The 22,479-nt window shown below is 40.5% G+C and overlaps 1 protein-coding gene across 13 annotated transcripts in view; it reads left to right on the plus strand.

Moving 5' to 3' along the window:
* The window catches only part of PPFIBP2 (PPFIA binding protein 2), a 143,934-nt gene that overhangs the window by 117,560 nt on the left and 3,895 nt on the right, over nt 1-22,479 (plus strand). For 9 of the 13 annotated variants that reach the window (XR_010794936.1, XM_066638634.1, XM_066638642.1 and 6 more), the window contains 15 exons: nt 338-402; nt 593-661; nt 3,202-3,262; nt 6,162-6,315; nt 7,666-7,698; nt 8,850-8,988; nt 9,139-9,267; nt 10,287-10,437; nt 12,476-12,587; nt 13,392-13,480; nt 14,796-14,918; nt 15,582-15,707; nt 17,208-17,396; nt 19,730-19,909; nt 20,938-20,961. Coding sequence is in view for 12 of the 13 variants with exons in the window: in XM_066638634.1 (XP_066494731.1) it covers nt 338-402; nt 593-661; nt 3,202-3,262; nt 6,162-6,315; nt 7,666-7,698; nt 8,850-8,988; nt 9,139-9,267; nt 10,287-10,437; nt 12,476-12,587; nt 13,392-13,480; nt 14,796-14,918; nt 15,582-15,707; nt 17,208-17,396; nt 19,730-19,909; nt 20,938-20,961 (1,644 nt within the window). In the remaining variant the exon portion in view is untranslated. Of the gene's footprint in view, nt 1-337; nt 403-592; nt 662-3,201; nt 3,263-6,161; nt 6,316-7,665; nt 7,699-8,849; nt 8,989-9,138; nt 9,268-10,286; nt 10,438-12,475; nt 12,588-13,391; nt 13,481-14,795; nt 14,919-15,581; nt 15,708-17,207; nt 17,397-19,729; nt 19,910-20,937; nt 20,973-22,479 lie in introns of all 13 variants that reach the window. The other 4 variants (XM_066638625.1, XM_066638677.1, XM_066638669.1 and 1 more) reach the window with 2 other exon arrangements.

Here is a 22,479-nt window from a genome sequence, read left to right on the forward strand (position 1 = left end):
AGTCTTCAAGCTAAACACATGCCAAGCTCTTTAAACCATACCTTATATTGTTCCTTTTCTCCATTTACAACAGTGAGGTTGCAATCCTAACCCCTTATGTCAGTGCTTTCCAGCGATGATATGAGGGCGTTGCAGTTCTGAGGTAAGGGAACAAGCATTCCCTTACTTTGAGGAGGCCTCTGTGAGTGACACCCAACTGCAAGATGCAGCACATGTCCCATTGGCACCCCTATGCCAGTGCTGGAAAGCACTGACATAAGGGGTTAGGATTGCACCCTGAGTGTAATTTTTTTTCCCTTCAGTGTAAATAAATCAACACTTATGTGCATTTATGCAGGTACCTCAAGGGGAATTGACTCCACCTATGTTGTTTTCAGCACCACAAAAAGTACTGGAAATCAGGCAAGAACATACCATACATTATTTTCTTTATAAATCACTCGTGTGTTTCTGCTGTAAAATAACAATTTGCACAGCTTGTGTTTGTGCTAAAGTGTATGGTCAGATGGGGTGAAGCACATGGGATATGTCGATTTAACATGTTTCTAAAAGATTGCCCTTTATTTTGTCTCCTTGCCATTATGATAAACAGGGGAAGCTCTCCAGTTCCTTCAAATAATCTGCTTTCTACAAATGGGGAAAGCCTAGATCTCCAAAATAGGTAAGAATAGTAATGCTCTGAATGCTTAATTTCAATCAGATTAATCCAAGCCAAGAACCTAGGGCCGGTGCAGCAGCTACAGCTTCTACAGGCAGAGACAGTGCAGTCACTGATATCTGCGACTGGAGACATTTCATCTGGTTTACTCCAAAGAGTTGTATGTGGGACTGACCTTAAAGGCAGTTGGGAAGCTACAGAGTATAAAATATGGCAACTAAGTTCTTAACTGGGACCAAGTGCATGGATCCAGTTTCTCTTTAGATTTAGAATAGTTGCTTCTGGTTCACATCAAGACTCAGCTCAGGGCACCGGTGTTAAGGGTTTTAAGGCTAGATGGCTTGGGGTCTAGATCCATTAAGCACCACCTTCTCCCACTTGAACCTTTCTAGTTATTAAGATCACAGGCATACACCAGGGCTTTTCTGCTGTGTTCCCACAACTTTATCCAAGGGGTAGCTTACAGGATACCAATTTAGTTTTTGGTGACAAGTGACAACCTTTTTATTTGTCCTGGCCTTTTAGGTGCAGAGTTATGCTTTTCATCTGACTTTCTCCCTTTCTTGCTTATGCTACTATTTTGTATTGTGATTATAATAGATAGATAGATACTTTATTTACGGTCATCCGACCAGCTCGTCACAAACAACAAAACAAAATACGCAGAATTAAAACCAACACCCCGTTACACATATGTAAAATCATAAAATCAGAGATTTACACTCTCAATTTTCTTCCTTACCAACTGTGCAGCATAACAGAAGCGGGCAACCCTGAGTGATATATCCGAGTAAACATCAGAAAGCAGAAAAGCAAGCTGCTCCTCCACCTGCATCCCCGTTTCAATACCGAAAATCGGGGAGATAAATTTAGATCTCAAATCGTCATAGTATGGACATTGCAAAACAATGTGGGCAGTTGTCTCCACCACATTTTGAGGGCAGGGGCACAGTCTCTCTGAATCGGGACGCCTTGCATAACGCCCCAAAAGAACTGCTGTTAAAAGTGCATTACACCTAGCTTTAGTAAAAGCAATCCTAAATTTAGGTATAACAATATTATAAAAATATCTAGCAGGAGAAAATGCAAGAGCTTGATCCCCAAGAAAAACATACACTGAAAGTCTGGCTCTCGCAGATCTCAATTCAAGGTCTACCAACCTCTGACGCAAAATTTCTTTTGCGTCTCCCGGGCTCATCATCATTAAAGACTCTGGGGAGAGATTGCAGAGTTTGAAATGATCCAAGCACCTTTTTTCCCAGGTGCCTACAAAAGGATCCGAAAAGATCAAATAAGTAAAGTTATCCTGTCGCGAGAGAATCTTCAAAAAATAATGTAAGGCATTTAGCCACATCGACATCTCTATACTTGGGGTACCGGATTCCAACCTGACCACAGTGTTTGGCACACATCGGGGAACATACATCAATTGGTGCAAAAATTTGGTCTGGATCACCTCCAAAGACCTGGTATTTAAATATGGGGCGATCTCAGAGCCATAGAGCAATTGAACCCTAGTTTTAGCAGTGTGCAGCCTTAAAGCCGCAGGGAGAAATTTGGTGCCTTTGGATGAATAAAAACGATAAATGGCACCAGATGTTTTCTGTGCTGATTGACTGACATAGGTTTTGTGGGCCAAACGGCCTCCTTGATAATGAAAGATCACCCCCAGGTATTTTATTATTTTAACCTGCTCAATAGGTTTCCCATTTAGGAGCCATCGAAAGGCCTTATAACATCTAGCAAAAACCAGCACCTTTGTTTTATCAGAATTTATAATTAATTCCTCCTGTGAACTGACCAGGGCTAGATGGCGAAGCGCCCTCCTCATGCCGACCTGTGTTCTTGATATTATAAGCACATCGTCGGCATATGCCAAAACAGGAACATGACGATCAGCAAGCTTTGGAGGATGTAAGGCCAGATCATCAAAAGAAGTGATCAATGAATTTATATAAAAGTTAAATAAGAGGGGGGCAAGAACACAACCCTGTCTAACCCCTTTATTAACCAAAATTGGATTCGTTAGATGACCATTAGATGAACACCTAATCCTTATGCCAGAATTGCTGTACAAGCTAACCATAAGCAGCAATAATCAATGGTCAATGGACGAGGCTGCAAACTTATCCCATAGCCTTGATCTAGGAATTAGGTCAAAAGCAGCCTTGAAATCAACAAAGGCTGCAAAAAGTCTAGAACCCCTAGTGGCCTGATGTTTTTCGACAGAGTATAATAACAGTTTGTGGTTTATTTTAAAATTTGTTAGTCACTTTAGTCTTTGAAAAGGTAAAACATTTCTTCAATAAATAGGGATTCTTTACACTTCTCCAGAGTAAGCAGTCTTGCTGTGACTCTGGCTCTAAGGTCTATAGGAGCTCTAGTGTGCCCAAAGACTTTCCCTGTATTCAGGTTTCTCGGATTACATGTGAGTGAGAGAAGATTTCTGAAATGTCAATTTGCACTGATTAATCCTGTGCATTGTATTGTTTTTGGTGGTTTAGTTTTTGTGTAACACTAATTTATTGTTGTCTTCTTTTAAGGGTCACTCAGAAAAAAATTTCAAGTAGTCTTGAAGACTTGCAGAGTGAATCCCTGGAAAAGGTTGGCCCAAATCTCTTGGCTTTAGCATAAAAAATGTGTTGTGACTGTAAAGCCCAACATACTGAACATTCATGTAGCTGAATAATCCCAAGTTTGTTTTTGGGAACCAGCTGACTAATGTATTATCACCTATATTGTATATAGTACAAGTCAGCTTGGTGAACTTGATTCTGTGCTACTAGTAAACTGAATACACATTAATTCAACTAGAAGTTCTTGTTAACCTCAGAACTTCTTCCAGAATTCCTTCAGCATGTTTTCTGTGAGATTTGATTTTATTCTTGCATTACATTTTGTGGTGGTGTTATGTATGGCAAATGAAAGATGAACTAACTCGAATTCTCGAATTTGAAGGTCTATTTTCTCCTTGTCCCTTGTATTCCTTTTGTTCATATGAATGTATAATTGGAAGCTGCTTAAACCCAACCATTGGGGAATGCATGTATAGAAGTCCTTTTCAGCAAAGAATTTTAAAATTAAAACTAAATTAAATTAAAACTAAAATTAAAGCGCAGGAGGAATGGGTAGATCTAAGGCAGGAGCTCAAATCTTTTGCTCGAGTACATAAAGGTTTGGATTCTTAGGCACAGTAATCACTTTGGTGACTCTTGGATCACAGTCCATGTTACATAGGTGCTTGTAAGCATTATTACTAAATGTGCCCCTTTTTATGGAAAGCAGAGTCAATATTCTAGACCACTGTTTTTCAAACTTTTTTTTTGGAACCCCAGAATTCTTCTGGGAACTTACCGGAATTCTTTGATGGAAAGATTGGTAACCTCCTTCGTTACTGACTTTTTCCTGCAGTGTACAAGGAAATGTTGAGTATATTCTCTGTTGTTCCTGTATGTCCAATAGGCCTTGCCAATATTCTGACTATGCACCCTACCACATGCAGAGGAACTTCTGCAGGCAAGTCAGTGTGGAAATGGTACCCTGAAGATAGAAAATTTGGACATTATGTACATTCCATTTAGACACTGAATCCAGCATGCAACAGTCAAATAACGCATGTTCCTTGCTCTACAAATTCTGGGTGGAATGACTAAGCATTTCAGATTCCTGCACATTGTACTCTCTGCATGTATAGAACAGATAGTTGTCGTGTCCAGTGCATGGAATTACCATGAGCCTGGGATGAGTGGAGTTCTGCTGTTCCCAGTGTGCGTTCAGTATACTCACTTGGGCAAATGTGAATAATACAGTAGTGTTCAATTTATTGGCTGTGTTTTTATCATCATTGCAGTGAGTGGTTAAGCAGCTGTTTTACAACCCAGAATTGGAAGGCACTTCTTTTGGATCCAATACAGTACCTGTAGAAGTCATTGACACAAATTGTGTTGGCTCTAGAAGAAGCTGGACTTGGCCTATATTTGTCAACTGAAAGGGAATGGGAGATGTATTCAAGTATCATTGCAGCATGGTTTTGTATACTGAGGAGAAAACAAACCTTCAATTGTCCTAACGGAGCATTAGTAGTAATCAGACTAAAAATATCACTTTGTTTGAACTAACATTTTGTTTGTTACTTTTTCTCCCCTACACTTTGAAATTATCCTTCCTGCAACTTCGTAGCATGTAGATGGAAAACCAGTAGAACGTGAGATAAAACAAGAGGTATATTAACTGCTCACTCCATTTTAACATTTGCATACAGAAATCAGTTTAATGGTGTATGGTTATTTTTCCCACTTATTTTTCTCCCTTGAATGCATTTCTATGTGTATTCTGGTTTGTTGGGCAAACTAGCTGAAGTTTTGATTTCAGCTTTTCTGAAATAGGCATTGTAATTTTTATCCGGAGACTTAAAATGTTTCTCTTGATTAATAGAGAGATGGCAGCTGAATGAACGCATGACAATGTGGTTGTGTGGTTTACATGTGAATGTATCTTTCCTTGCTTTTCTCTGTAGAAGCAGGGAGTTGAGAGTAACAAAAGGGCCATGTAGTCAAAAATGCAGAATCATTCTGCTTCCAAAGTATACAAGCAGAGTGTAAATGGCACTGGAGGAAAGTCAATTGGCCAAATAAATTTTGGGTACCAAAACATGTGTGAGCCTAGCCATATTTTGCTCCAGACCTAATACATAGTTGATATTTATTTCAATGAAGAAAAGTGGTAGTAATTTTGGGAAGTTGCTTATGTGGATAATTCACAGACTGTCACACATGCTGTTTGTGGTTTGCAAAACATTTGCCATGTGACAAGTCCTGCTGCTTGTCTTCATTCTGAATCTTACAGCTGCCAAATCCTTCCAAATTTGCTTACACTTGTTTCAGTCCTTCAGGATCAAATGAGACAATATGCTAAACAAGCAATAATCTCTCTTGTGTTTGTTTTTTGTTTAGAATTAGGCATCATGGGAGTGGGATGCAGACCCTTTCCACCATGTCAGTTTCCTGCCAAAAATCATCCCACTCAAAGACTGCCATGGGGCAGCTTCTGTTTTGGGCAATATTGTCTGGGGGAAAATAGCTGGGGTAGGCAGGTCAGATCTCCTCTTCCCACACCTCGTGGTTCTTATTTGGAGGTCTTCCCTTCCCTCCTCTCCTCCTGCAGCTGTTTATTCCAAAGCAAAAAACAAGCACAGGAAATGCGATAATGTCTTGAAGATATTGTGTAACATGACCTCCAGAACAAGACTATTCCCTGCGTCCTTGTTTCTTTCAGATGTCCCTGCTTAGTTGCCCCAAACTATCACAAGTTTGTTCCTCTCCTTGGGTATCTTAATGCAGAAACTGGAGTGTATTTCACATACGAAGCCTGAGCCAACATGGAAAACTCTGCTAAAACTTATGAGAGAAAAGCATAGTTTTGCCTACTTCTGGTTGATAAGAATATAACTTTAGAATAAAACTGAGTTTATTTTTATTTTTTTTAAAAACACAAAACCAAACAGAATAAGCCAGTTGTGAAAAGCAGCAAGTACCAAACCTTGCCAGGGAAGCTTCTTCGGCCTGCGCACAATGGTGATAATGGGATCTGCAATACGCCTTCTTCTTCAAATACATGTCGTGTGAATGGCAATGAGGACAACGGTGTACAAAACCTGAGTATGTATTCAGGAATACAAATGGATTTGTGTATGTCAACAAAAAGGTGCCTTCGCATTACATGTAACTTAGGTTGTAGTTACTTTTTAGCATATTTATGATGTTGCAATTGGAAAAGCAGTGAATTGCAGAAGCAGTCCTACTTTCTTCTCACCTACATGGCTACTAGAAGACAGCAAGATGAATATCCCAACTCCTCTGATACCAGAACATAGTAACTGCTTGGTCATACATTTATGGTGAGCCACTGCAACCATAAGTGTAGGTTGTCATGTGAGGGTCAGTTGGCATGCACAGGACTCTGTGCATACAGTGTTTTAGCTTCCCCCTGCAAACAGTTAGAACTGGATTTTTAAAGTGCATGCTAATATTTCATCCATACAAGCTCTGCCTGCATAGATGCCCTTTACATAGCTGTTTCCACCTATCATTCCAGCCAGCAGCTCGCTATTGGATTGAGCTAGTAGGTACCACCCCCAAGAGGGATTTGTAAAGGGACGGGGGAAGGGCTCAGTCCTAAACATATCTAGTTGCAATAAAATCTCATTAATTTCAATGGACCTTCAGTTAACTTGCTTTGCACACCTGACAGCAAAATTGTTGCTTCACTATGTATTTTATGTTGCACTGTTGTATTAGTCGCAGTTCAAAGCCCCCCCCCCCCTTTTTTTTTGAGCTACTGAACAGATTTGTGTTGCCCTGACTGAAGCAACTTTTGCTGGCCCCCACAAGCAGTTTAGCATTAGAACTTCTAAAAGAACCAGAACACAATCAGAGGAGGTCGCTTATCTCTGCTGTGTCACAACAGAGTGTTGAGCTGGAGGACATGGGCCTCTAGATATAATAAATATACTACTTTCCAAATACATAGACTCTCCCCTGGGAAAAAGAGGCTCTTGACCTTGCTTCATAAATAAAACCAATAGCTGCATCCCAGGAATCAACGGGTGGGGGGGGGAATGTTTTCTTTTAAGAACAATTCCAATTCTCTGGGATGCTTGTTTGCATTTAAGTGAGGCCTTAAACATCTTTTATTCTTGTTTATTTTGTAGATTAGGAGTGTTTGGGGGATATTTTCATATAAAAATGATTTTTAAAAAAAATCCTATATAATTCATTGCAAAGCCTCTTTAAAATGTAAGGTTCCTATTGTGGAATGTTTCTGTTCCACAGATGTGTCCCAGACAGATTGACTTCATCTGCTTTGTTGCTTTGCTTCCTGTCAATTTTTTTTGTTTCCTGGCTTTGGCTGTTGATTCTCTGGCTTTTCTATAACTTTTGTTTTGCTTGAATTCTCCATCATCTTTGCTTCTTCTTCATATGGCTTTCTGGTTCTTGGAATGATTGAAGATCGCATCAGAAGTATCAGTGCACCAATATTAGGTACCGTATACCCAGTCAGTGTGCAGCTTTTATGCTTGCAATGAATTTGAGTGGACTTTTTTTCCCTTTTACTACTCAGTTGCAAATACTATTTGAGACAGTGGACTACTCAGATTTGATTTGTGACTTCTTTCCTCCATGTGAAATAATTTGAAATTTAGATTGACAAGCATCAGATTTTTCTTTCTGGACTAGTTTGTGGGAATCATAAATTCTAGATGACACAATGCAATTGTTTCCTCAGAAGTAAATCCTTTTTAGTTCACTGGGGCTTATCTTCTTGTAATTGTTTAAAATTGCATTGAAGGATTAGCTTGTGAAACTGAAGTCCCGTAATACTCTGTAAACAAAATGGGTATATTGCAGTGGGATTAAAATGTTTATTTTTGCCCCATAATTGTGCAAAACCAAGAACTTGAAAAATTATTTATACTGCAGTATTTTGGTGATTTAACAGAAAAAAATTCTAGGAGTTTGGGCACTATTGAAAACATCATTCTTAAAAAACATGTACCATATTTCTCAGGTTATGAGACTGAGATACTTTGTGGATCACATAGGTATCCTGTTTTATATTTTGTATCGACTTACTTATCTGTGGACAAAGCACAAAGATCCATGCAAAGCACAAAGATCCTTGTCTTGCAAATTGAAATCATGTTATCTATGCACTTCTAGCTTGGTCTAGCCACTGCCCGCAACTACTCTACTCTAGAACATTAATTTACATTAATCTATAAATTTAGATTAATTTATCTATGAATGAAAGTAAAGAAAATATGAAATTTAGCTTTTTCTTCTTGTACTCTTTATCAACTTACAAATCCAAAAATTAAAGTATCCTCTTTATGAAGTACCTGCCTATTGTTCTTGATTACAGAACTCAAAGTACCTTGTTCTCATTTTCACTTGACTCTTTCAGTGCTGTATGTTTTAGGTAAATCATGATGAATTTAACTATAAATGGAAACCCAGTCTATAAATTTGAAATGTACCCTTAGTTCTGGTATGCTGTGCATGCCTTGAACTTTAACCTTGAGCAATTTAAGATACATCCTATCTTACTTTTCATTAAACATTCCCTTTTGCCTTTTGGCACTTTGTGGAACTTTGGCTTCATAAATTATCTCAATGGCATTTTTAATTCACAGGAGACTCTGACAACATGGATGGTACAATGACTTCAGAAGACTTTTCGCCCTTGTCTTCTGGAACAGAATCAGGAGCACAGTCTCCAATATCTCCAGAAAATAAAAGAAGCCCAAGAGGAATAAAGAAAATATGGGGAAAGTAAGTGATAGTACTTGAGAGATTATGGAAATTACTGAGTTCCTGATAAATTTAAGACTTCTTGCATTTTTATTTATGAGAAATAAATGCTGCTGTTTACGTTTTAATGCCTGGTAGTTGTTTTTAATCTCTTTTAATCTCTTCTAAAAGAATTCGCAGGACTCAATCTGGTAATTTCCCTGGGGACGATCTGGGCTTGGCTGAATTTCGGAGAGGTGGCCTCCGTGCAACAGCTGGACCTAGACTGTCTCGATCAAAGGAAACCAAGGGACAAAAGAGGTAAGAGCTGATTGCTTGCGTTAGCATTGTTAAATATTGCAGTGTTGGCTAAATATTGCAGCTTGTCGACCAGTGTGAATTGCGCTATCCATAACTGTGTTGCTAGCAAACACTCCCTCTTTCTTAGTTTAGAAAGTAGTGGTGAACATCCACCTGCAATTGCAAGGAGAGTTTTGAACTGCTGCTTCTTGGGAAATCTAGATATGAGCTTTAGTTTTTTTGCTAGTTAATGACTCTTTGAGAAGAGTCGGTAGTAGTGTGGGGTTCAGGGGCACGTTCTACCTCCTGTCCCCTCCCCATACTGTTCCAGCTGCCCATTTACCTTGTTCCATAGCACTCAATGAGAACCACTGAAGACTAACTTTGTCCCTATTAACAGGACCCATACCTTCAACTATATAGTCATAATCTGGGTTCCGTGTTGTATGATAAAAAGTGACAAAGGGAAAGTATTGGAGTATTCTTCTGGGTAAATTGAGCAATATGCAAAGCACACTATCCTTGAAGTTGTTAATATTTTTATTAATGGTAAATCATAGTAAATGGTGTTATTTAACATTTAATAATTCAATATATTAAACAAACGTTTCTAGAGAGCAAACATACATTGGAATCCCTTTGTGAAATAGGAGACAGGGAATCAGCAGATCTCTGTGCTCAAGAGGGGTGTGTAGAAACAGGTTGAGCTACAGAAAGAAGGGTGTCTTCTTGTACCAGCCCCCCTTTATCCTGTGCCCAAGACTGCATGGGATCTAAAACCATCTCTACGAGGTGACAAGGGTGTGAAGCTGACTCTGTTCTTGTACTATAAGACCCAAGTCCAGCCTCATGCCATTCCCTTTGTCCTGTGAAAACTGCAGAGGCCTGCAGGTCCTAGAGCCTCTCATTCTCCCCCTCCCCCCCCCAAGGATCAGAGAATTACTGAAACGTGAAGCCTGCAATGTAATGTTCTGTACAGTGTACAAAGTGCTATGGAAATAATAATGAAGTGTATCTCATGTTTTATTTGTGCCTCCTAGTGATCCCAATGCCCCATTTGCCCAATGGAACACCGAACGCGTTTGTAGCTGGCTTGAGGACTTTGGTCTCGGTCAGTATGTCATTTTTGCACGGCAGTGGGTAACAACTGGTCACACACTCTTAACAGCAACTCCTCAGGATATGGAAAAGGTAAGAGACCTGGAATATTAGCTATACAGGTTGAGTCTCATTATTCACAAGGGTTCCCAGAACTCACCTTGAATGGCAAAAATCAAACTATAGCAAATCAATTTAAAAAACAAAGTCTCTTTGCTCTGCTGATTTAAAAACAGCCTTACTAACCTTTGTGTTGTTAAGATAGAGTCATTAAGACAACAATAAAACATTCAGTCTCTCTCCAGGCCCTTAGAATGGATTATCTTTCTTTCAAGTGTTCAGGAGGAAGGGAGGGGGTTGCTTGGAGAGAGAATGATTGATGGATTGTCAGCTGGCTACCCTCTCTCTAACTATTGTAAAGGACTGTTTTCCTTTAATTTAAAGGGCACTTCTCATCATGTTGGGATAAAAATCTCTACCACAATAAGAAAAGGATTTTAAAGGGGTGCATTTTTCCCCTTCTCTAGGGATCAGCACATTCCTTCTTATTTGCAGTGGCCATTCGTGTTGAGTCAAATCTGTGTATAAAAAAATCCATGTATCACAAGGTTGGACCTGTAGTACTTACTGGAAGAAATTCAAATTTAAAAAAAAAAAATTCAAGCCATTGAAAGTAAACTCAGTATAGTATGAAATGTGTATAAGGATTCTGTTGACTGTCACAGGCCACCAGATACCCTTGTAGATAATATATGGCCTCCTAAAAAGTTGTGGAGAATTGTTTTCACAGAACTAAGGGAAAGGAATTATAGAGTTGATAAGCAATTGCCTAATATTTCTATTCACATAAAAGAAGCCCTGCTGTCTGTCTGGGCCTAGAAAAGACCAGTTCTAATCCAGAATTCTGTTTCCCACAGTGATCCATGAGCAGGAGAGTCATATATCTCTCCCGCCATTGCTCCTCTGCAACTTGTTCCACCCTTAATTGCCTTTTTCCAAGCTAAAAAGCTCCCAATGTGCTAGCTGTTTCGCCTGTTTCAGCCCTCAGCAATCATTTTGATTGCTCTTTTATACTGTTTCCAGTTCTACGATATCCTTCTTGATGTATAACTATCAGAAGTAGACACTGTATTCCAAACGTACACACTATTCTTCTATTGGGCAATAAAGCATTAGCAGAGTTATCCTCAATTCCTTTTTATGACCCCTAGCATGGAATTCACCTTCTTCACCACTGTCACCCTCCGTCACCTTGAAGTCAAGGTTTCATCAAGCTATGCCCCAAGACTCCAAAGTCTGTTCCCTGGTTTATCTCAGACAGCTCACACCTCATCAGTATACATGTCAAACTGGAAGGTTTGCCCCAGTGTGCTTCACTTTACACTAATTTACATTGAACTGCACATCATTTGGTTGGTAATCCACTCAATTTGGAGAGGTCCTTTAGGAGCCCTTTTGGTTTTATTATCCAAGATACTTTGGTGTCATCTGTAAATTTTGCCATTTTGCTGTTTAACTCTGGAATGGTCATTTATGAGCAAGTTAAAAAGCACCTATCGCAGTACAGATTCTTGAAGGACCCCACTTTTTACTTCTGTCCCCTGTAAAAATTGCCCACTTATTCCTACTCTGCTTCCTGGTTGCCAGACCATAACTTCCTGGTTGTCCTTGACTGCTAAGAGGCTTTAATAAAGGAAGTTTGTCTAAAGCCTTTTGAAAGTCCAAATATGCAATGTCAGTGGGATCATCTCTATCCACTTACCTCTTAAAGCTCTCTAGAAAGTTAGTGAGGCAGGACTTACTTTTGCAGAAACCATTCTAACTCTACTTAAGCAAGGCTCATTCTTCTGTAGGCTTAAAAATTAATTTTTAAATGGCCTTTTCACCAGTCTATAATTTCCCAGATCCCTTTTTAAATATTGGTGTTACATTGGCTAATTTTCTGACCTCTGGCATGGAGACTGATTTAAAGGACAGGTTACATACTTTTGTGGGAAGATCAGAAATTTCACATTTGAGGAACATGATATCATCTTTTTAGGCTTTAAATTGAAAATATAAATTATTTCTGTCTGCACAAGTGTCACATTGGCAACACCATTTTAATAATCATTATTTCCTTTCTTTATAGGAGCTAGGAATAAAGCAACCTCTGCATAGGAAGAAGTTAGTTTTGGCTGTGAAAGCGATAAACACAAAACAAGATGACAAGTCTGCTCAGCTAGATCACATCTGGGTGACACGTAAGTATTGGAAAATGTAGATATTGAATTGTTTAATACACTTAGCCGTTGGTGCAATTTCTTGCCCATTTTACATTTTGAGGAAGTTTTGCTTTTCAGGGTTTTGGAGAGTGGAATTCTCAAATTAAATTTCAGTTTTTATAACTTCCACTTTACCCTGAGAATGCCACGATACAGGGTTTAAAGTTGGAATATTATTTCCATGCTGTCAAAGGGTTGTCCTAAAGTAGCCCAATGCTAAGTAGTGATGTGTGGATTGTGTAACACCTATAAAATGTAATAGAAGCTTCTCCCGGGCTTCATGGTTAAGTGGCTGTTTTAACAGCAAAGCTTTATAAGCTTGGGGGAAGGAAAGACAGAGGACATAAAAGATGCATAAAGTGTTCTACATTCTCCAAAGCACTGGTTCTCACACATTTAGCACAGGGACCCACTGTTTAGAATGAGAATCTGTCTGGACCCACCGGAAGTGATGTCATGACCAAAAGTGACATCATCAAGCAGGAAAATGTTTAACAATCCTAGGCTGCAATCCTACCCACACTTACTCAAAAGTAAGTCCCATTTACTATCATTGTTAAAATAATATACATAGTAGCTTGTTAAAAGTACAGGTCTGTAATATTTTCCCAAATGCAGTCACTTACCATGGTAGCATCAAGTCTAATATATTAAAAATAAAATATTGAAATGAATGGGGACCCACCTGAAATGGGCTCACAACCCACAGTTTGAGAAACACTGCTCCAAAGAGTAAAACTTTGGGTAAGATTTCTGTGTTTAATGTGTGCATGTGTTTTGCAGGATGGCTTGATGATATTGGCTTACCTCAATATAAAGACCAGTTTCATGAGTCCAGAGTCGATGGCAGAATGCTGCAGTATCTAACTGTGGTAAGAGTCTGTGTTTCATAACCAGCTCTCCCCCTGGAATTCCTTGCCTTTATCTTGTACCTTTGGAATTTTGTTTTCAAATAACCGCATTTAGAATTATATCGCCCATTTGTTATTTTATTAATTTTTTAAAGAATTATTCTTTTGCTGACTTTGTAGGACATTGTAGGAATTTGAAACAGGCAAGGCATTTGCTAAGTACGTCAGCAGTCAGTGTTGGCCTGAAGGGAAACGGCAACCCCAGCTCCTTTTAAAATGGGTTGGTGTGTCATGTCAAGATGCATGCTGGAGCGCTTCACCTGAGTCTCTCTCCACCCTCCCAGGAGAGCAAAGAACTAAGAAGGTTCTGGTTTAAAATAAAATCATAGTAGCACCTGTAAGCAATCAGGCATGATAGTCTACCAAATTACCAGTGAACATGGACTTAGGCAGACAAGGAGTCAAAATATAACCAGTTTATATAAAACCTAAAAAAAAAATTAACAGCCCAATCCTAACTTGCACTGGAACAGGTAGGTGCAGCCTGTGGCAAGGGGAAACTTTTCCCTTACCTCAGGGAGAGCCAAAGTGGCCCCAATGGGCCTACTCGAATCTGTGCCACCTCAGGAGCCAATCTGCGCTGCCCATGGAACAGGGCTAGGATCCAGCAAAACTGCTGGGTCCTGGCCCCACCTCCCACTCCCCACCCATCCACCCCCTGGGAATGCCCGCTGCACACCCTCACCCCACCCCATAACATCCCCCTCCCACCTCCTCCCTACCCTCTCCATACCTCCCCCCCAGACTCTTGCATCATCCAAGTTTGGCCGATGCAATCTTACTTTGCCTGGATCCGGCGCAGGGAGGCCAGAACAACTTAAGTTGACTCCTTGACTCTTTCTTAGTAGGAAGCTTGGCCAGGAGTTATTGCCTCTGAGGAAAGACCAGGCATAGAGAAGGATGAATCCACATCCATCCTTGTGTCCAAAAATACAGAAAAATAAGCCCTGCTCAACCCCAAATCAGGGAAACTCAGGACATTTATCACAGTCCCCAACAGTTGAAAGGCACTATGTACAGTAGGTCGCAGCAATTATAATGTAAAAGTCACAATGGCCTAATCCTAGAGTGCTATTCCAAAACCAGTATCACCAGGAAAAAATGTGGGTTTTTTAAAATATTTTTTGTGATATTTTTGGAGGCTGCAGTTTTGTTTTATTGCAATATCAAGTGGGTTGTTCCTCCCCCAACTCTGAAGACCTAATCTGCTAAGATGCAAGCTGTGTAGTAAACTGTGACATTGCATGCCTCTTGACTGGCTGGTTTTATTTTTCAGAATGATCTCCTGTTCCTCAAAGTCACAAGCCAGCTACATCATCTCAGTATTAAGTGTGCCATTCATGTGCTGCATGTGAACAATTTCAATCCTCACTGTCTACGTAGGAGGCCGGCAGACGAGGTGAAAATTGAAACCATCTTTCTTGAGACCTTCAGCTTTCTCGAAGCTAGCATGTGTTTTTCCCCTGACCAAAAGCAAGCATGGAGGAACACTGATGCTCTGTCTGTCTTTTCTTCCTGTTACAATTGCTCTCAAGTTCATCCCTTTTTGCACCCTGCTTTTCTTTCTTCAGGTTCAGGAATGCAGGGATTGTTCATGAGAAAACTCCTTGTAGAGATACTCATTCATGAGTAGATCCAGTGGAAGTTTAAATTTCTTGTCTGCCAGAAGGTCTGCTCCTGAGGAGCATGTGAAATGACTATGGCCCTTGGCACTATGTTGTTATACGCAAAAAGATTGACTACACACAGAAAGTTTTGTTTCTAAGAGAAGTGAGAATGCAGGTAAAAATGCTAATAAATGCACTAATCCAGTGGTTCCCAAACTTCTTCAACTGGCAGCTTCCTTGACCTACTGGGCCATTGGTTGCCGTTCCCCATCAGGGCTACAATCCTATACATTTTATAGGGTGGCAAGTTTTTAGCAAGGATTCTGTGGCTCCCTGGCTGGTTTCTGCAGCTCCCTGGGGAGCCATGGATCACAGTTCGGGAACCACTGGACTAGTTCATAATCAACCCTATTTTTATGTGTATGTGTTAATGGTGCATTTCTTTTCCAAAACAGAATAACCTTTCACCTTCTGAAGTAGTTCAGTGGTCCAATCACAGAGTGATGGAATGGCTCAGATCCGTAGATCTGGCAGAATATGCACCAAACCTTCGAGGAAGCGGAGTTCATGGTGGCCTCATTGTAAGAAACCTGATCTTGAATGTTGATTTCCTTCTCTTAAAATACAAAAATTCAAATAGGTTTTTCTAGGCATTTTACAAACTTGCATTATATACTTTACGTCTGTGAGTTAAAGAAAAGGGAACTGTACTTGTTGAGGTAGGAAATGTGTTTATTGATCAGTTTCTGAGTCTGCTGTGAAAAATAAAATTGACAATGTATAAATTATATTTTATAATTTACTACTACTAAATTGTATAAAAAGCTAATACAGCTGCCTTTGGTATTTAATATGTGGATTCATGAAAATGAAATTAGATAATGGAAATTACTTTCAAATCAGTTATTGATAATGTGTCAGCCAAATCCCTTTACGATGGTGAATTGTACCAGGCACTTGTCATGGAGAACAAATTATCTTTCATTTTGGAACATCCTTACCCACATTGCAGAAGTCAAATTGATTAGGTTGAAGATAAACAAGTATAACAGTTGATTAAAATAATGATCCATTTGACAGATGTTCTTACGGAAACTATATTTGCATGCTTAACTTTCAGTGTTTGAAGAACAACAACTACAATCTATCTTATACTGTATTTTTTTGAGCAGCAGTTCACAGAACCATCAGTCTTGCAAGTTTGTGGTCAAAGCACATTCGTCTCTTGATTTTCACAACTCAGGCTGATGGCCAACTCAGGCTGATGGCCAACTCTGGATCTGGCCACTCTTTGAACTGCTCTGATCCAGAGATCCATGTCCGCTCTTGATTGCACATGATTTTCCATCCTTTTTAATGGAGCGGGTGGATCTGTACATGCAAAGAATGCGTTCCCTCCAATGGAACAAATGGGCAAGCAGGCAGGGGAGTCCTTTTCCCAGGAATTATTATGTCCCTTCTTTCTCTGAGACCTGCATTTCCCTTGGTGCCCTTGGAGATGAGAACGAACAGGCTAGGCCAGTCTTAGTGAAGCCTTCTTATAAATAAATTTGCTCACATTTCTTCCTTGTTCTTTCTGGCTCTCTTTTCACTGTTCTCCCATTGTTGACATTTAGATCCATGTGGCAGGGGCTTGATCTGTTTGTTTTTGTTAGTAAAATGCCAAGCATACCGCTGGTACAATATAAACAGTAATTATTTCCACAGTCAATGTGCTGTAGCCACATGGAATTGGAATGGTTTATTAGTAAACTAATCCTGGGTATTTGAAATTGCAGGTCTCATGCTCACTTGTGTCTGTAACCACCCAAAACACATTGTTGTTGCATGAGCCCCCAGAAGTACTACTGAAAAGTACGGATAAATGTTTTGTTCATGTTACAAGGTTAATAACGGAAAATGAATTGCTGTATAGTGGCTAACATGAGGAGTTGCTCCTTCTGGTCTGTAACAGTATGATGCTTTTTAGATGCAATGAAGTATATTAAAATACCCAGATGATTCAAAACAACCTTTTGAGTTCTTAATTCCAGACAGTCCATATACAAACTGAAGCACATGTGGCTGTGTTTCCCCAACAGATTCTTGAACCTCGTTTCAATGGTGACACTCTGGCAATGCTTCTCAACATTCCACCTCAAAAGACGCTGCTAAGACGACACTTAACCACTAACTTCAATGTGCTAATTGGACCAGAAGCACAGCAAGAAAAAAGGGAAATAACAGACTCTACAGCTTATGCACCTCTGACGACTACTGCTAAAGTCCGGGTAAGCTACGTGGAAATTCGAGGACCATTCAAAAACAAAGCTGATTTCCTGGTTTGCAGTTTTTAAATGCCAGGAGAAGTTGAGTTTGTTGCCTGTGTGTTATGTGTGCAGCCTCCCAAAAATTATTCTGTGGTGTATTATTTTAGATACTCATGGTATGCGTACACCACTAACCCCCACCCATTATAGCGGTCCAGCCCCATCCCTCTTTAACAGATCAAAGCATGGGTAGAACCTCGGTGACCCAGACTGGAATGCATCATGCAATGGCTAAGTCAACCCACCATCTTTCTGCCCTTTACCCCAGAATGGTGATCAATTTGCTTTATAGTAGCTTTATTTTGGGATGGTTCAATGGATGAGGTCATAAAACACTTCCCTTGACACAGGGCCTCTGAGAGGAATTTTATCAGGAAGTACAAAGTTTCTTTTGGACTTCTTCCTAAACGGGGGAGAGGGACAGTGGCGTAGCTAAGGGGGTGTAGGGGGTAGCAAATGTACCGGGCAGCAGGCTTTGGGGAGCAACAACACGCAACAATGCCCCCCGTGCCTTCCATCCGGCTGCTGCAGCCCTGTCAGAGGCTGAGCCAACAGTCACCCGCACGCAGCCTCCTGCACACCCAGCCAAGCGTGCCAGTCCCAGAAAACGCGGGACAGCAAGTGCTGCTGTTGCGGCTGTGCCTTCTCCCTCCTCTTCAGGGCCAAACTTCAGAGCCCCATCAATCAGCCAGCCAGCCAGCCAGGAGCCTCCCTCCGCTTCCTGCACCTCCCCACCCTGCATCCCCTGCTACCCAGGGACGTGCAGCCTCTGGCAAGCCTGTCAGGCTCCTCCGTTGCCCCTCGCGCTGCAGAGCATCACAGCCTCTCCCCCCCCCCAGCCTGGAACATCACAGCCTCTCTCCCCCCCCCAAGTCTAGAGCATCACAGCCTCTCTTTCCCCCCACCCCAAGCCTGGAGCATCACAACTTCTCCGCAACATAAACACTCCCCCCTCTCTCTCACACACACACAGGCTGCCCCCTTCTCTTACACACATGGATGCTCTGTTCCCCCCACACACACACACTCACACAGCAGGGGAGGGACGCCTTCACTCACCTCATCCAGCATCTGAATGTAAGCCCCCCCTCCCAAAGCTGGCAGCAATCTGCCATCACAAAGAAAAAACTGTCTCCTGGGTCAGAATGCCAGTGTTTGCTTCTTGCACAAGCCCCAGGTAAGGCTCAGTTCTCACCATGAATCCAGAGGTTCGGTGTCTCTTGAGAATTCGAGTTGGACTTTCCACTTGTTCACTGTAGCAGAGAGATAGTGTGATCCCCTATTTGTGTGCACCTTGCTAACGCTAAGGCTGCAGTCCCTTGCATACTTTCCTGGAAGTAAGCCTCATTGAACACAATGGGACTTACTTCTGAGTAGACAGGACTTCCTTCCGAGAGATGTTCCGGATATGAATAGGATTGCACTCTAAACGTGCAGCAAGTACTTTTAACAAGTGCCTGCTCTTTCAAAATATTAACCAACATTTCTTACTCACTTTAACAAATAAAAAGACCCAATTTAATTAATTTGACGTCATTGCTGGGGAGGGGGACTACAGAATGTTCTTTGCACCGGACAGCAACTGGGTTAGCTACGCCACTGGAGAGGGAAACAGGACAGGGGGAAGATGGCAATAGTCAGAATAGTCTTTGGAGCTCAGGTCTACCAGGTGTGTATAGCTTGAGGCATTAGTTGCTGCCTCATACCTGCGGTAGTGCCCTCAGCATCCTGCGTGGGAAATTTCTGGATCCCCCTCCTTTGGCTCCTGGGCCCCCTTCTTGACCCTGGGCCTGAGTATAAATTACCCCATCTCGTGGCCCCTCCTCTCACATTAGCAAACTGTCGTTCTTTTGTTTCCAGAACAAATTTACTAGTCGAGGTTTTGATGTATTTGCTTCATTTTCCTCAGGAAATTGAGAGAATCAATGGAAAGTCAAGCAAAATCCATGAAGGTTGTTTTTAATAAACTGTGTGAAAGGAAATAATTGTTGGAAAGCATAATTGTACTGCATGTCAACCTTACTGCTGAGATCAATAGAGCAAAGGAGTGATGTATAGCTATTGCCCATACCCTGCTGTCCAAAAACATTCTCACTGCTGCTTTATGCATATATCCACAATCTGTGGGTCATCTCACTGCTTTCAGCGAGATGTGGTGTATGCCCAATAAACATTCATTTAAATCCTTTCAGTTAAAGTGTAGCCTAGCACTGCAATAGTGTGATAGATTTTTTTTTTACCCTACCATGATGTGCTTTTTCCAATAAATGTTTTTCTTTCTTTTTTCTTTGTAGCCTAAGAAACTTGGATTTTCACATTTCGGAAATTTGAGAAAAAAGAAATTTGATGAATCGACAGATTATATTTGTCCAATTGATACAAGTTCAAATGCAGCCAATGGAACCCCAAAGAGCTATGGTGCATACAAAATGCATAATGTGCTTCCTGACAAAGAACTAGACAAACTGGATCAGGTGGGCTAGGTGGACTGACATCACTCGCCTCTCATCCTCTTCATGCATTCCAAAGCTTACAGAATAACCTTTTGTTACAATTTAACCTAAAATACATAATGCATCTGCATGGATTTAACGAATGTATGGGGCTGAGGCTTGAAGAACTTTGCATTTAAAATGTCATCTGAATGATTTTCCATTTGCAGCTGTGTCATCCTACTCATCTACTCAAGCCCTTTTTCAGGAATATAAAAAAAGCTTTACACAAATGTCCTGGTTGAAATCAAGGGCACCTGAGCCCTGATCCAGCAAGAGTGCTCTGTGCACACTGCTGCTTGAGGCCAAAGTTCTTTGGATTGGGGCCATTATTTTTTATATGCCATAAAAATACCAGAGGTATTTTAATGTTTTATATTAGCTTTTAATGCAAGGAATTGTAAAGATGTGTCTATTTTATACTGAATAGTACAGCTGGATTGTATATTTTTAAGACTATTTCATCTGTGCAGTGTCTGCACCATACTGAATGTACACGTTACGTCATAGAAGACGTTAGGCCTAGCAATATATCTTTAAAATGAACAAACAACCTTACCAATGGAACAATAAAAGTGATGCTTCAGGGAGAGAAAAATCCCACCTTCTAATGTAGAGATTGCCTTATTTTTATGATAGAATTATATCTAAAGCATTACACAGCTTGGGGCACTTTTATAAACTGCCAACCTGATGATGATATATAGAGAAGCATGTGTAAAGTACTTAAAAAAAACAAACCTGAAAAATGGACCAGCTGGAACTTGTGAGCTGTTTGCAAGATACAAGAGCCTGTCACAATGCCTGTTGATTCTGGTTTCCAAGTCAGAAACTAGTTCAGGAAATGGTAAATTGAAGTCTAATCATAATGTGATATACATTTTCATATGCATGTTTCATGGCATTTTTAACATCTCATTTTTCCTTCATTCAAAATGTAATTTGTTGCCTGTCTGCTCTGTTTTTTATCCCAATGTAAATGACTGATCATTCTACACACGGATTGCAAGTCTACCATAAAGCAGTCAAGAGAAGTGCGCGCACAGTGAGAGATGTTTTGAAAGCTGTTGTTTAGTTTTTGTTTGTTTAATCCTATGTATACATCTCTCTCCCGTTTACACCTTAACCTTGGGCCCATTTTACTGCACCAATCACCCAGCCAAACAGGCATGTTGGATTTCCATTAAGCACCTGAGCACTTAAGCACATGAGCCTGGATTGGACTGAGGATCCATTTAGTTCAGCATTCTTTTTCAAAAGTGGTCAGTCAGATGCTTTTGCAAAGGGTTATAAGCAGGGCAGAAAAGCAACCAGTTCACAGCAACCAATCAGCTTGGCTTGTCAAGTTACTCTTCAGTAGTTTCCAACTGGGTGCATGCTTCCCTGCCCCACTCCAACCTATGTTTATCTAGGAATGCAGCCTTGTAGATCATGGTTAACCTGCTGCCATCGCAATATACCTTGAGAAGTAAAAAGCACATAACTGTTAGCAGTTCAAGTAACTGGCTCACTAGATAGTAAGGTAAAGCTTGGTCTCTTTCATTTCATGTAAAGCAAAAAGATTTCTTGATGGCTGAGTGTGTGTTCCTGAGCAAACTTGACAAGTTTATGTAATGCTAAGTAATGCCCATGTCCAGTACTGAAAACTGTGTGTGTGATGTTCCTAAAAGTTGGCAATTTTAAAAGGTTCCAGTGGTTCCTTCCAGGCGCAGGATTTATATTGCATGAAATAAATTCTCTCTGGTTTGCAAAGACATTCACTTCAATAGAAGGAAGCTTTGCACATGCAGAGGTATGGGTGAAGAAAACAGCTGCATCCATTGAAGTAAACAGAGGCCTTGAAGACATAAAATGAAATTATTACTGCTACAGGTGTGTGTGTGTGTGTGTGTGTGTGTGTGTGTGTGTGTGGCAGTCTGTGAGTTTTGATTGAATGGAAGGCTGATTTGCACAATCCATTGTTAGGTTCAGTGTTTGAGACCAATCTGGATTCCTAATGGTGAAGAGACCACCTGAATGTAACACTGGCAGCGCAGATCAATAGTGAAATTTAGTGCTGTGTTGCATGGGAGAGGAAAAACCAGAGTTCCAGCACACGCTTGCTAGTAATTTGGGTTTCTAAAACCTTAAGGGGAAATAGGAAAGAATTACCCTTCTTTTTGAAAACACAGAGAAAAACAGTCTGCCTAAATGGACCCTTGTCCTCGTAACTAGTGAATCTGGATACAAACTATATTGACATGCTTGTGTAATGAAAGATTTCTGTACGATGAAACACTGAAATTGCCAAGGCATTCCCTCATACATTCAAAGTACAAATGACCTTTTTAGTCATTAACACAGCATGCTGGATATTTCAAACTGCATGTATGCTTCGTGACGTGCTTTGAACCATTGAGAAACATTGTTGTTTAAGAAAAATATGGACTGCATATTGTTTATCAATACGAAAGCCTTGAAGTGTATTTTTAACTTAAATTAATGCACAGTGAATTTTCAGATGAACGTAATTGGGCCTACTGCTGAATTGTTTTTGGAGGGGGACATATCAG

The sequence above is a fragment of the Tiliqua scincoides genome, chromosome 1, assembly GCF_035046505.1.
Source record: "Tiliqua scincoides isolate rTilSci1 chromosome 1, rTilSci1.hap2, whole genome shotgun sequence".
NCBI lineage: Eukaryota > Metazoa > Chordata > Lepidosauria > Squamata > Scincidae > Tiliqua > Tiliqua scincoides.